This window comes from Rattus norvegicus, chromosome 6 (assembly GCF_036323735.1).
Source record: "Rattus norvegicus strain BN/NHsdMcwi chromosome 6, GRCr8, whole genome shotgun sequence".
NCBI classification, from domain to species: Eukaryota; Metazoa; Chordata; class Mammalia; order Rodentia; family Muridae; genus Rattus; species Rattus norvegicus.
In genome coordinates, this window is record NC_086024.1 from 78,085,185 (window position 1) to 78,099,024 (window position 13,840).

Below are 13,840 nucleotides of genomic sequence, written 5' to 3' on the forward strand. Positions count from 1 at the left end.
TGACTCACTAATTTGTCATTATGTGATGTCTCTCTGTCTTTGGTAATATTCTTTCTCTTGAAGTCTACTTTATTTTCTATTTTAGTATAAAAGTTCTTAGAAATGAAAACATCACACCTCCAGGTTGGTTTACAAAGTGAGAACCAGGACAGCCAGAGCTACACAGAGAAACTGTCTCAAAATACCAAACCAATCAAATAGACAAAATACACACACAAAATATATATATTCAGCTTTTAGTGATGCTAGCTTCCTTTTACCATTACTCCTGCCTATTTAACTATCTGTGATTTTTTAAGTAATATATTTTTATAGACAGTGGGTGTGGCTGTATAAATTTTTTAGTCCAAGCACTTGGGAAAGCAGAGGCAGGTGGGTCTCTGAACTCGAGGCCAGCCTGGTCCTCATAGTGAGTTCCAGGATATCCAAGTCTATTTAGTGAGACACTGTCTCAAAAGTTATTTTACTATAGACAAAATATTCTGGGACTTAAAAACAGATTAATTACATGCACGCATGTCTGTGTTCATGTACATGACCGGTTGCCTATGAAGGTCAGAAGAAGACCTGGAGCTGAACTGGAGGTAATTATTAGCTCCCTGCAGTGGATGTTGAGAATCAAACTCAGGATCTCTTCAAGCAGTTTGCACTCTTAACTACTGAGCTCATGCTCTAGCTCCAGGTGCTTCTTTTTAAAAGACAAGGCCTTGTGATAAAGCCTGGGCTAGTCTGCAACTATATAATCCAGCCTGGCCCTGACTTTGTTCTGCATCCCGAGTACCTTACCATGTCCTGCTTGAACATTATTTTCTTTTTTTTTTTTTTTTTTTTGGTTCTTTTTTTCGGAGCTAGGGACCGAACCCAGGGCCTTGCGCTTCCTAGGTAAGCGCTCTACCACTGAGCTAAATCCCCAGCCCCTTGAACATTATTTTCTAATAATTTATGTGAGTCTATCTTGTAGCTGGAATATTTACTCCAGTCATACTTAAATGAAATTTGGATGTGTTTAGTTTGTCAGGGTTCAATAATTCTCAGAATTCTGTTTTTCACTTTTTTCCTTTCTTTTGTTTCAGTCCTGTCTGGCTTGGGACTTGGAGACCAGGCTAGCCTTGAACTTCCATTGATCTTCTTACCTCTGCTATCTGAGTATGCATGCCACCTCATTTAGTGTCAGAATTCAATTATTGCCAATTTAGCTATGTCTCTTCAAGTGTTTTCTGCTTATAAAGAACAAACATTTCTGTTTTAGAACCTGATGATAATCCATGAGCAAGACAGCAGCTGACAGGGTCTGTCAGTGGGCTCTCTGGTTTATTGATGTGTCTCCTCACTGTGTCATCAATGGTAGGACTTACATTTTATTTAGTAGCTACATTTACAGTCCATTTAAAGGAAAAGTGCTACAGCAGTTCTCAGAGAATCCAAGAATCCAAGAATCCTGAGCTCGCACAGCTCCACGAGTACCTTCTCTGCTCTACAATAGCTATTAATGTCATACAGGTGCTCTGCTCCTCAGATTTTTATTTATTTATTTATTTTAAACAGCTACCTTGGTACCATAATAAAGGACTTGGGGTGCGAGTGCCTGTGCCACAGTGCTAGTGGCCTTGCTTACCATGGGCAAAGCTCCATGCTGCATTCCCAACACAACAAACAGTAAACAACAGAAGGAAAACAACAGAAAAGGAGAAAGTGAAACATGTTTCTTTGGTAAACTGATAAACAAAATAAAAACACGGAAACAGCTTTACTATTTTCCTAAAAAAAGATAATTAAGTAGCAAATATTCAATGCATATATATATATATTTATTTATATAACCAAACTAGCCAGCAGGGGCAGAAATCAATGAAAATTGTCCAGCTTAATAATTAATAACTAAACTTTTGAGTGTAGGGTTCAGATGAGGAAAATCTAAGGAGTTGAACTGGCATTTTATTTTGTGGGGTAAAGTCTCTGTGTGTTATAGCTGGCTTTGAGCTCCTGACTCAAACAGTCCCAACAGTTGGACTACAGCTTATAAACCAGGTCTACTTTCTGTGTCCTCACATGGTGTAGGATTTATCATTTAGTGATCACTTCAGGGCTTATGTAAAATAAACAGACAACACTTTACATTTTATAGATGTAGCCACTGTGCCTGGCTGGTTTTCTGTTGTTTTTCTAAGACAAGGTCTCTCTATGTAGCTCTGGCTGTCATGAAACTATTTAGACCAAGTTAGTCTTAAAAATATAGAGATCTGATTGCCTCTGCCTCCCAAGTGCTGAGATTAAAGGTGTGCGCTATGCTCAGTTTTGTACATTTTTCAAACACTTTGTTTACATTTGTGGAGGTCAAAGAAGGACTTTCCAGAGTCAGTTCTCTCCTGAGGTCCCAGGCATCTCAGGTTGGCAGGCTTGCTAGCAAGCACCTTTAGCTGCTGAGCTTGTGTTGTTTTAAAAAGTAATTTTAAAGATTATTTTGTTTTATTAAATAGTTTCTGTACCTTTTTAGCCTTTTGATTGTTTTGAACTAGGGTCTTTAATGTAGCCTGGGCTAGCCTGGAATTTACTATGTAGCTCAGGATGGCCCTGGACTTCTGATTTTCCTGCCTCTTGTTGGGCCCATAGGTGTGTACCACTCCTGGTTTATGGAAATGGATTCCAAAGTGGATTGAATACTGCTAGGCAAGTACTCAATCAACTAGGTAATATCCCCAGCTATTTTTAGCTTTTTAAGACACCGTCTTAATACATAGCTACATGCCTGGCCTTAAATTTATGGTGACCCTCTAGCTTCTGCCTATCCTGTGCTCAAGAGTACAGATATGCACCATCAACACTCAGAATTTTATCTCAAGTACTCCAAACTCTACAGTATACTTTTTTGAGAACTGTAGTGGTAGCCTGGTGTAGTGGAGCATGCAGGTAATTCCAGTGTTTGGGAAGCTGAGGCAAGGCAGAATGACTCATTAATGTATGTCCTGGGCACACAGAGATTCTGTCTCAGAATAAGCCAGATCTGGTGTAGCATGCCTGTAATTCCAGCACCTATGAAGTGGGCACATGAGGATCAGGAGTTCAAGCACACCTTCCTACATATAGTGAATTTGAGGCTAACCTGAGCTATGCGTGATCTTTGCCTTAAAAAAATAACAATCATGGGCTGGAGAGATGGCTCAGTGGTTAAGAGCTCTGATTGGGCTCTTCCAGAGATCCTGAGTTCAATTCCTAGCAACCACATAGTGGCTCACAACCATCTGTAATGGGATCTGATGCCCTATTCTGGTGGGTCTTAAGACAGCAACATTAAATATTTTAAAAAATAATAATAATCATGAAGTTACAGACTTTAACACTATGGGTAATAACTTTGGGTTTCTACATGGGGGCACAGCAAGCACTTAGTTGAGTCACCCCTAGTACTCTATATGATATACTTCTAAAAGAAGACATTCTCTATCAGCTAATTATTACTTAAACTATGAGAGCAAGTGGAACTGTTACAAAAATAGAACAGTGATCTTCAATACACCAGCCTACTCCCCGCCTTAGCTTCCTAAGTGCTGGGATTACAGGTGTGTGTCATCGTACCAGGCTGTTTAATGCCTTTTAAAAAAGAATCTACTTAACTATTAAAGGCCAGTGGTGAGATGGCTCATCTGTGAAAAGCATTTGGTGCTCTTGCAGGGGGCCTCGATTCAGTTCCCAGCACTACACTACACTGTGGCTGACAGCCACCTATTACTCCTGTGCCCTCTTTTGGTTTCCTTGGACACCAGGCACACACATGGCACACATACATATATGCAGACACTCATATACATAAAATAAAAAACAAATACATCTTTAAAGGTAAGAGATTTAAAACTTTTCACATTTACATAGCATTTTTCTGTTTTTACAAAGCATTTCTAGGACCGCCTGGAAGCACGACACCCAGGTTTGATTCCCAGCACTGCAAAGCACTAAGTGTTTCTACATTTGATACTAAGATGCCAGATATGGCAGACATTACCTTTCCCTTTATTATGGCTCATAAACCCTGAAACTAACCAGGTGTCATGTTGTACAGCTTTAATCACAACACTCAAGAGGCGGAGACAAACAGATCTCTGAGTTTGAGGCCAGCATGGTCTACATAGGCTGGCCACAGCAACAGGGAAGGCAGTATCTCAAAGCAAAATTAATACCTAAACCTGAGTTATCTGAAAAGCAAGTCACATTCAGAGGTTCTCACAATTTGTTTGTATAGGGTCTTGCTTGGTAGCCTTGGCCTGGACCTTGCCATATAATCCAGGCTAGTCTCAAACTTGCACTGATTCTCCTGTCTGAATTTCCTGAGTGCTGGGATTTTAAGCTTGTACAACTGACACTAGCCTTTCAGTGGCTTTTACAGTCAGAGAAAGTGAATGTTCATGGCATTTTGTATAGTCTAACTACTCAGAGGACCCCTTTACTTACCTGTGTGTGTGTGTGAGGAACTAAGAGGACCCCTTTACTTACCTGTGTGTGTGTGTGAGGAACTCAGAGGACCCCTTTTGGGAGCTGACTCTTCTGCCATGTGAATTCAGATCAAACTCTGAGGTCAGACTCAGTGACAAGTGCCTTTACTCAATGAGCCAACTAGCTGGTTCCAAAGCGGGTTTTGTCTGTTGGTTTTCCATAGTCTAGGCTATCCTCAAACTTACTATAATCCCCCTGCTTCAGCCGGAGTGCTGAGACTACAGGCACATGCCACATCTGGCTTAAGATACTTTTATAAGAGGGAAACAGCCTCTACATTTATTTACCACAGCTGAGACTATTCTTTAATGAGAAACCTCTTTCAAAAGATCCCATAAGGGATGCAGAGATGGCCCAGAAGTTCAGAACAATTCTCCTTTCAGGACCTGGGATCTTACACCTACCTGGCAGCTGGCAGCTAACAACTATCTGTAACTCCAATTCCAGGGGATCAGAACCTGCTTTAATATAAGCCAGGCTGGTCTTGAACTTGCACTGATCCTCCTGTCTCAATCCCCTGAGTGCTGGGACCTCTACAGGCCCAAGGCACTCACACTGCACACATACATACAGGAGGCAAAACACTCATACACATAAAACAAAAACAAATGAACCTTTTTAAAAGTATAACGCTGGCCACATCATTAATACGGAAAGTGACAGGTGGGAGTCAGTTCAGGACAAATGCCAACTGTACCATCTGTCTGAAAATGCTAACACTGCGTAATACTGAGTGACACTCTTTTGTGTCATGTAATCTAGGCTTGCTTGGAATTCACTATGTACCTGGATAAGACCCTGAAGTGCCCATCCTGATTCTGAAGCCCCTTGAGTGCTGGGATTTCAGATATGCGCCATCAAGCCGAATTCTGAAATTGGGATTTCTAAAACCCCATATCTACTATTACTGTGTTTCTGTGTGCATGATGTGTGTATGTGCACACGTATGTGCCCCTTTGTTCCTTCCTCTGTTAAGTGGGAACTGTGGTCAGATGGCCAGGCTTCCACAGTCTTTACCTATTGGCCATCTCTTGGGCCTGAAACAGGATTCCTAAACAAAAGCATAGGAACTAAAATCCTGAAAAGGGCTGCAGATAATACTGCCTCTGTAATCCACAATCTTAGTTTTCCCACTTTCAGTGTTTAAAATGGAAGTAAACACATCTGAACAGCTTTAAATATTTTCATGTATTTTATTTTTAAAACACTTAAAATTTTGCAAGCTAGCAGTAAAATATTGCCCTTAATATTTTACTAATTAGCACCGTATAGCTTTTAAAGCTACCTGGAACATTGTTTCACTGTAAATGACTGTAAAATAAGATGTCAAATTAGTCTCAACATAAGATCATAAATTAAATCATTATTTTTTTTGGCTCTAGGCACATATGTGTACTTTAAAGATGAATTTAACTACATTAATGTATTTGGCCAATCTAAAACTCAAAGTATAATAGTTTAAAGCAGCACTTAATCTTTGAAATTATTCTAAAAAAGCATATAAAGAAATTGAGAAATCAGCTATAAAAAAAAAAGGTCACTCCTTTACTTTTTAAAAATCTCTTAATATTTGGAAGAATAACAAAATAACTTGGTGAAAAAGTCCTTTGGTGCAAAGATCAGTTTAAACATATGGTTTAGCATACACCATTCTCATGCTTTGCTTATTAGCAGCCTTACCAAAAAGCCACAGAAAGGTCTGGAACAACTCACAGCGACAGCTGAAAGGCTGAAATAAAATTGCTTAGTGCTAAAAAGATCCCACGTTCAGTTGTGTAGTTTTAAATGGAAGCCTAGACATTTAACCACTATGTTAATGTTCTCATCTGAAGAAAAAAAACTTTCAAAAAGTTAGAAAAAAATTAATTACACCCAAATTACTTCCACATATTTTTAAAAAGGACATTTCATTTCCTATATTCTGATAAAAGCACTCCACAGGCTACGGCAATGGAGTCCAGAGCCACAAACGACTGCTCACTAGCACTCCTGCCTTGCATACCGGTAGAATCAAGTCCAGTTTTGCCATCTGTGGATGACTATGACAAGATACAAAAGCATGTGTTTGCCATAAATAGCTCTGGCTAATAGCAAAGAGCGCACACTGAGCAGATCAAGTTCTCTATAAGGAAGGAGAACGCTCGGGACCACAGCCAAATCCCATTACTAATGTTTAAGACTGCTATACTATTTTCTCCTCCAATTCAATTTGGAAAAGATATTAAGGAATTGTGGCTGAAACAGACTTTCCTAAATATCACAATCATCATTAAACCTTTGAATGACATTTTACAAATTATTTTCATTATGACCAAGTAATAAAACATCCTATTCATCCGACTCAATTATTTATAACTTAACTCTGAATTAATCTCCTAATTTATCTAGAGAACAAATTAAGTGGAGTATGCCAAAGTGCAGAAAAATTTTGATCTCCATATTGTAACATAAACATTTGTAAAAGTACCACTCTTTTAATGATTGTATATAAGTGATTTTAAGATATTTTAAACCAAAGATTAAAGGAAAAAAATTCCAAATACCAGTGCAGAGCTTAGTCACCATTTACCCTAAACTTTCACATAATAATTTGCAAAATTTCCAAGGAAAACAAGGCAACATTCTGTAATCTGCCACAATTTTTATTGCAACGTGGCCACTTTTATGAGGGCAGGGAGTTTGATCTCAAAACAATGTTCCATTTAAGGCTCTTTTATACAGAAATTGCCATCATGACTGATATTCAAAATATCTGTAGTGTTTCAAGACTCATATGGTAAACATAAAACTCCTATAATTATACAGTAGTGTACACTCATTGGGAATCCAAAGACATCAACACAGCTATTCCTTTGAAGAAAATATGCAGGTAAGAAAAATGAACACTGAGATACTAGGATAAATTGAGGACAGGTAATGAAACTTAATTGGCATTCTTTATAAGGGACTAAACGCATTACAAAATAAAAGTGCTTTTAACCAATAGTGTTAAACCTGTGCTGCCATGTCACAATAGGCGAGCCAAGGCGGGTGAGGTGTGTGACTGCTCCAGTGCCGCAGAGAACTGTGATCAAGTGCAGCTCGACTATAAATAATACTGAAACAAGTTTCCCATATGACCAGTGGAGAATACTTTCAAGGCATTCAATTAGCTCACCCTCTGTAGTACTCTAAGCTATTCACGCTGACAATCCGTTGTAGTGCTCACGCAAGGAAGGCATGGAACCAGTTGTTTTGGCTAAAATAGGACGGGAAGGCATTCCTTGGGATCTACAGAAAGTAACCATATGAAACAGTCTAATGGCGATCACTGACAGGCTTCTTATATTCACTCATTCATTGTGTTGAACGGGACCAGTGGAAAGGGAATAAACAAAAAACAAAACCTAATACAATTCCAGTGGACTGAGCTGGAGAAATAAATGTAAGCCCCTTAAGATCAAATGGCACTTGGCTATTATTTTACAGTGGCTTTCCTTCCAGGGAAACTACAACACTGCCTCCCAGTTTCTCTCCCAGTGTCGAGCGGTCCTTAATATCGTCCAAGCCATTTACTTGCCACTCATGTTTAATACCTAAAAAGAAAAAAAAGCAAAACCCGTTAACCTTACAATCAAGAAAAAGTCACTTTATTCTGTACAAAACAATCAATGTTTATACCTGTAAATTTCTTTTTAATGGCATCTTTAGAGCTAGCATAAATCATCTTGCTTTTTAACGGTGCACTTTCAGGAGCCCTACGGGGGAGAAAATGTTGAATTTCAAAAGAAAAACAAAGGCAAAAACCGACTATGATAATAATAATAATCCTTGCATTTTTAAAAGTACGTTTTTTCTTTTGTTTTTACACACCAGAATATAAATACTAGGTCTTCTTTCTTAGACTCTTTTGTTTCGTATGTGGCATCGTACAAAGCATATCGGCAATCATTCAGAGGTAGCAACTTCACAAAAGATGTGTAGGGGTCCTCTACAGTATCACCAATGTCACCCACCAAGATCTGCTTTGCTTCCTCTACAATTATTTGTCTTTTGTCATCGCTTAAACAGAAGAGAACTGCTTTCTTTCTTTTTTTGATCTCCTCCTGGGTAGAAGATTTTCTTACTTTCATATCATTAAAAACTTTGATGACTTCATCATTCACTGTAACTCCAGATGCCTGAAAACAAACAAAGGATGGGAATTTAGAACAAGGATTTTGATTTTAACCAAAACCGTTGACTACTAACAAGGCTTCAACTTCAGTCTGGCCAGACTATTAAAAACTGCACCAAACAACGTAAGCGGTCCTATTAGATCGGTCACATTTAAATATCAGAAGATACGGCCAAAATGTCTAACTCATACTGCCCATTCATCCTTCTTAAAGGAGTATGGAGAGAAACGCTAACGGGAGGTGGGAAGGGACAAATAGAGTTGAGCCATGCCTGAAATGTTTCCTATTTCACTGGGTGATGTCAGAGCTTCAGGAGCAGCAGCAAAAATACCTTCTGTATTGTGTCAACTCTGCGGGCCTTAAAAAACACTCCAGGATTTCAGTTAACGCTTCTACTATTTTTTTTTTCTTTAAAGCCGTCTTAGCCACTGCTGCTTCCACAGAAGGAAAGAGAATCAAGTGTAAACTCCAACCGCTGCGGCTTACAGCAAAAACGCCCCACCGCCCATTGGCAGCCGCTTTGAAACTAACGGGTCCAGTGAAAAGGCTTCCTACGGCGAGAAAGCGTTTTAAAATAGGTTTCTACCTGCTCAAATCTCCTCAGAGTGGTGTTATGGCGGGCCTCCTAGACCCTCACCCAGAAGCTTCTGGGCACGTACCAACCTTAAAGCGCGCGAGTTAAAAACATTAAGCCGCGCAGGGCTGAGCAGCACGCGGAGCCGTGGCCCAAGGAGCGACCCTCTCGCGCCAGGCCTGCGCCAGGCTCTCCCGCCTCAGGACTCCGAGCGGCCCGCTTGTCGCAGGGCCTCGAGCCCCCGGCCCGCAGCGCGGAAGCGCCCACCGCACAGGCCCAGGCAGGGTAAGATGGCGGCCGCGCGGGGCTCCGCGCCGCGCCCAGCATCCCCCGCCAGCGCGCCCACCTTACCATAGTGCCCGCGGCTGAGGTTGCTGCGGCAGCGGCGGCTACGGCTCCGGCTCGGTGGCACTGGAATGAGAAGAAGGAGGGGCCGGCGGCGGGCAGCAGAGAGTGCAGGGGACGCCGGGAGCTGCAGCCGGGCGGGCGGCGGGCTGGAGGGCCGCAGGGCGGGCGGGGCGGTCACGTGGTCCGGCCCCGCCCCCCGCCGCCGGCCGGTGTCCTCCGCCTGACCCCCGAGCTCCAGAACCGCTAGAAGAACAACGCAGTGGCGGCGGGAGCCCTGATGCTGGACGTAGCGACCATCCGGGTTCGTCGCTCGAGCGGTTCGCGGGCTCCGGGCGCTGCTCCGTGGTTGCGACGAGAGGAAACGGGGTGCGGTGGTAGAGTAGAGCTCCTTGCTTCATTCACCTGTGCTTTTCACTGAAAGGGTCAGCATTGTAACATTTCGGGTTCCTTTTGGAAAGCCCCAACTTTGAATGAATCGCTTAGATCTTTCTCTTCTTTGTGTGTTTGAATGGAGACAGGATCTCATTTGGAGCCTTTGCAGGTCTCTTGATACATGATGTAGCTGCAGATGACCTTGAACTGATCATGCCTCCATCCTGCAGGTGTTGGGATTACAGGCAAGCACCGTCTCCCTGGGTTTAGACCCCTCTTATCACTAAAAGGAGAACAAACACTGTAAATATTACCTCAGTGATTGAAGTACTAAGCAAAGGCAGAATGAGAAGCAGGGGTGTTGGCTTACACCTGTAATCCTGCAAGAAGAGGGAGAAGTCACAAAATGCTCTGGAGATACCTTGGACAGAATTATAACCCAAGTAAGAACAGAAGCTACTAGAGTTACATTTCTTTTCCCCTGTAAATGGGATGTATTGAGATTACTAGAAGAATACCTCTCTCTCTCTCTCTCTCTCTCTCTCTCTCTCTCTCTCTCTCTCTCTCTCTGTGTGTGTGTGTGTGTGTGTGTGTGTGAGAGAGAGAGAGAGAGAGAGAGAGAGAGAGAGAGAGAGAGAGAGAGAATGCTATGGCACACATGAAGAAGGTCAAAAAGACAATTCATGGGAGTCATTTCTCCTCTCTCCTGTGGACCCTGGGAATTAAACTTGAGTCATCAAGCTTGGTAGTACCCTGTACCCATGTCAGGCAGCACACATGTGACTTCAGCTCCAGGGGCTCTGACTCCCTCTTCTAGCTTCCATAAGCACCTGCACATGTGCACACACATAAAAAATAAATATAAAAGAATCCTTTTAGTTTTACTCATGCACATGTGTGTGTGTATCTGTGTGAAGGTCGACTATGTGTGTGCAGGTGGCCAGAAGAGGTATGTTCACCGGAGCTAGAGTTGCAGGCCCTCATGAGCTGCCTGATATGGGTGCTGGGAACCAAACTTGGGTCCTTTCTTAGAGCAGGAAGTGCTCTTAAGTGCTGAGCTATCTCTTCAGACACACACACACACACACACACACACACACACACACACACACACACACACCCCTTTCTCTGTGTATCCCTGGCAGTAGTCTTGGAACTCACTCTGTAGAACAGGCTGTCCTCAGACTTGGAGATCTGCCTGCCTCTGCCTCCCCAGCACAGGGATTAAAGGCGTGCACCACCACCACCCTTTTGTTTATTTATTTTTAAAGCATACACATTTCTTTCATATGTTTTATATAACAGGAGGAGTTGTAATAAAAATGAGGCTCATGACAACACCTGCTTATAGTTTTGTCTTCTTAAGAATGAGTGCTTGCGGGTTGGGGATTTAGCTCAGTGGTAGAGCGCTTGCCTAGCAAGCGCAAGGCCCTGGGTTCAGTCCCCAGCTCTGAAAAAAAAAAAAAAAAAGAATGAGTGCTTGCTGGGGATGGGGGAAGAATTTGGGAGGGGTGACTGGGTTGGGGGCAGGATATAAAGTGAATAAGTAAAAAAAAAATTAAATGAAAATAAAAAAAGAGGAAGAGTGCTTGCTTTTAGGAATTGTATAGTGAAGTCCTATGTAGGACAGCTGGCATCAAATAAGTAAGCCAAGAGTAGAAATTCTTTTCTCATCCACTATTCTAGTAAAGCCTATTGCTGACCCAGTGCAACTTGTCCTTTAAAAAGTTATTACTCTTTTGAGACCGGGTCTCACTACATGTGTAGCACTGACTGGTCTGAATTTGCTATGTAGACCAGGTTAGCCTACAGAGATCTGCCTGCTTCTGCATCCTGAGTTCTGTGATTAAAGGTGTGCTGGCCTATTTTATTAGTTGGTGCCATTACGACTTATGCATCATCTGTTGTCATCTTCCTCTGCCTTCTGCCTCTGCTGTACGGAAGCTTTTAACCTCGCACGATCTATTTGTCAGCCATTGGCATCATTTCCTGAGGTTTTGGAATCCTTTTTAGAGAATCCTTGTCTAGGCTTATATCTTGAAACTTTTTCCTATATTTTTCTCTAGCAGTTTCAAAGTTTGGAGTCTCACATGAAGGTTTTTGATCCATCTTAAATTTGCATGTTCGTATATATATATAGAGAGACCATTTTCCTCTATGTGGAAATCCAGTTTCCTGAGATCATTTGCTTAACAACCTTTTCCCCAAAGTACTTCAAATTCTTTTCATTGAGATTTTATAGACTTTTATTTTACGCACATGAGTTATTTGACTGTATGTATCATATCTGTGCACTGTGGAGGTCAGAGAGGGCACCAGTTCCCTAGAACTGGAGTTACAGATGGTCATGAACTGCCATGCAGGGCCTGGGGATCAAACCCAGGTCTTTTGGAAAAGCAGCCAGTGCTCTTAATTACTGAGCCATCTTTCTAGTTCCTCAATATGTGTGTTTGGCATCTTTATCCAAGTTAGACAACTATAGTTGGGTTTTTTTTTGTTTTTGAACCTAGTGTTCTATTGGTCTGTATGTCTACATGTCTTTGCCGTTTTGTTACTGTGACAGACCAAGTATTTGAGACTAAGTCTTCTAATAACTCCAGAAACACTCTTTGTTCTTGGGGTTGCCCTTTATAGTTTTGTAAATAAAGTCATTGAATTTTAAGATGGATTTTATTGACTGCTTTTGTTAATATAAGCATTTTTATAATATCACTTCTACCAATCTGAGTATGGGGCAGGATCCTCCCATCTTCCAGGATCTTCTTTAGCCCCTGAAGTGTCAAAAAGTTTTTATGGTAGAGGCTTTTCATCTCCTTGACTAGTTTATTCCTTGGTATTTGTTTATTTATTTGAAAATGATTAGAGCTGGGTGCAGTGGCACACACCTTTAACTCCAGCACTCTAGAGGCAGGGGCTGGTGGATCTCTGTGAGTCTGAGGCCAGCCTGGTTCCTCTCTGTCTCTGTCTCTCTCTTCTCTCTGTCAAAAAAATTGAAATCATATTTTTAGACTACCTTATTTTATATGTATAAGTGGTTTTGCTCCCATCTATGTACTTAGACCACTGTGTGCTGACCTGGTCCCTGAGGAGGTCAGAAGAGGGCATTGGTTCCCTGGAACTGGAGTTATGGGGTCATGAGCCACTATGTTGGTACTGGGAATTAAACCCAGGTCCTCTGCATGAACCAGTGCTCTTAACTACCAAGCCATCTTTTTATGAGCATACTTATTTATATTAAAGATTTATTTTATGTGCATGAGTGTTTCACCTGCAGATGTACATGTATGCCATGTGCATGCCTTGTCCCTTGAGGGGTGAGAGGTGATGTCATATTTCCTGGAACTGGAGTCACAAATGGCTGTGAGTTGCCATGTGGATGCTGGGAACAGGGCCTGGGTCCTTGCAAGAGCAGCTGTCTTAGGGTTTCAATTGCTGTGAAGAGACATAATGACCAAGGCAGCTCTTACAAAGCTCAACATTTAATTGGGGCTGGCTTACAGGTTCAGAGGTTCAGTCCATTATCAGAGCGGGAAGCTGGCAGCATCCAGGCAGGCATGGTGCTGGAGAAGGAGCTGAATTTCTATATCTTGATCCAAAGGCAGTCAGGAGAAGACTGTCTTCCAGGCAGCCGGGAGGAGGGTCTCAAAGCCCACCCCTATGATGACATACTTCCTTCAACAAAGCCACACCTCCTAACAGTGCCATTCCCTGGACCAAGCATATTCAAACCACCACAGCGGTCAATGCTTCTAACGATAAGCCATCTCTCTAACCCCTATGTTTATTTTTTATTTTTCCATAATTTTTATTCACTTTGCATCCCAATAGAAACCCCCTCCCTTTTCTCCCACTCCTACTCTTACAAATCCCTCCCCCAATTACCTTCTCTCCTCCTCAGACAAGC

The 13,840-nt window shown here is 41.9% G+C and overlaps 1 protein-coding gene across 2 annotated transcripts; it reads right to left on the bottom strand.

Annotated features, from left to right (window-relative positions):
- Positions 1-5,658: 5,658 nt before the first annotated feature.
- Positions 5,659-9,704, bottom strand: Cfl2 (cofilin 2). 2 transcript variants are annotated; one of them, NM_001108982.2, is made up of 4 exons: positions 9,568-9,704; positions 8,338-8,645; positions 8,146-8,222; positions 5,659-8,060 (listed from the first exon to the last, which is right to left on the bottom strand). In NM_001108982.2, exons 1-4 carry the CDS (start codon positions 9,568-9,570, stop codon positions 7,948-7,950), a joined length of 501 nt encoding a protein of 166 aa, NP_001102452.2. In that variant the 5' UTR covers positions 9,571-9,704; the 3' UTR covers positions 5,659-7,947. The 2 variants fall into 2 exon arrangements, with proteins under 2 accessions (NP_001102452.2, XP_006240166.1); XM_006240104.5 differs by lacking the exon at positions 9,568-9,704 and adding an exon at positions 9,306-9,510 and having other exon boundaries at positions 7,112-8,060.
- Positions 9,705-13,840: the final 4,136 nt, after the last annotated feature.

Bases quoted from the DNA above. Each gene is read 5' to 3' on its own strand.
- Cfl2 (NM_001108982.2), bottom strand. The intron at 8,223-8,337 runs GTGTGTAAAAAC...TCTCCCCCGTAG, and splicing joins GACCTAGTATTTATATTCTG to GGCTCCTGAAAGTGCACCGT. The intron at 8,061-8,145 runs GTATAAACATTG...TTTTCTTTTTAG, and splicing joins CATTAAAAAGAAATTTACAG to GTATTAAACATGAGTGGCAA.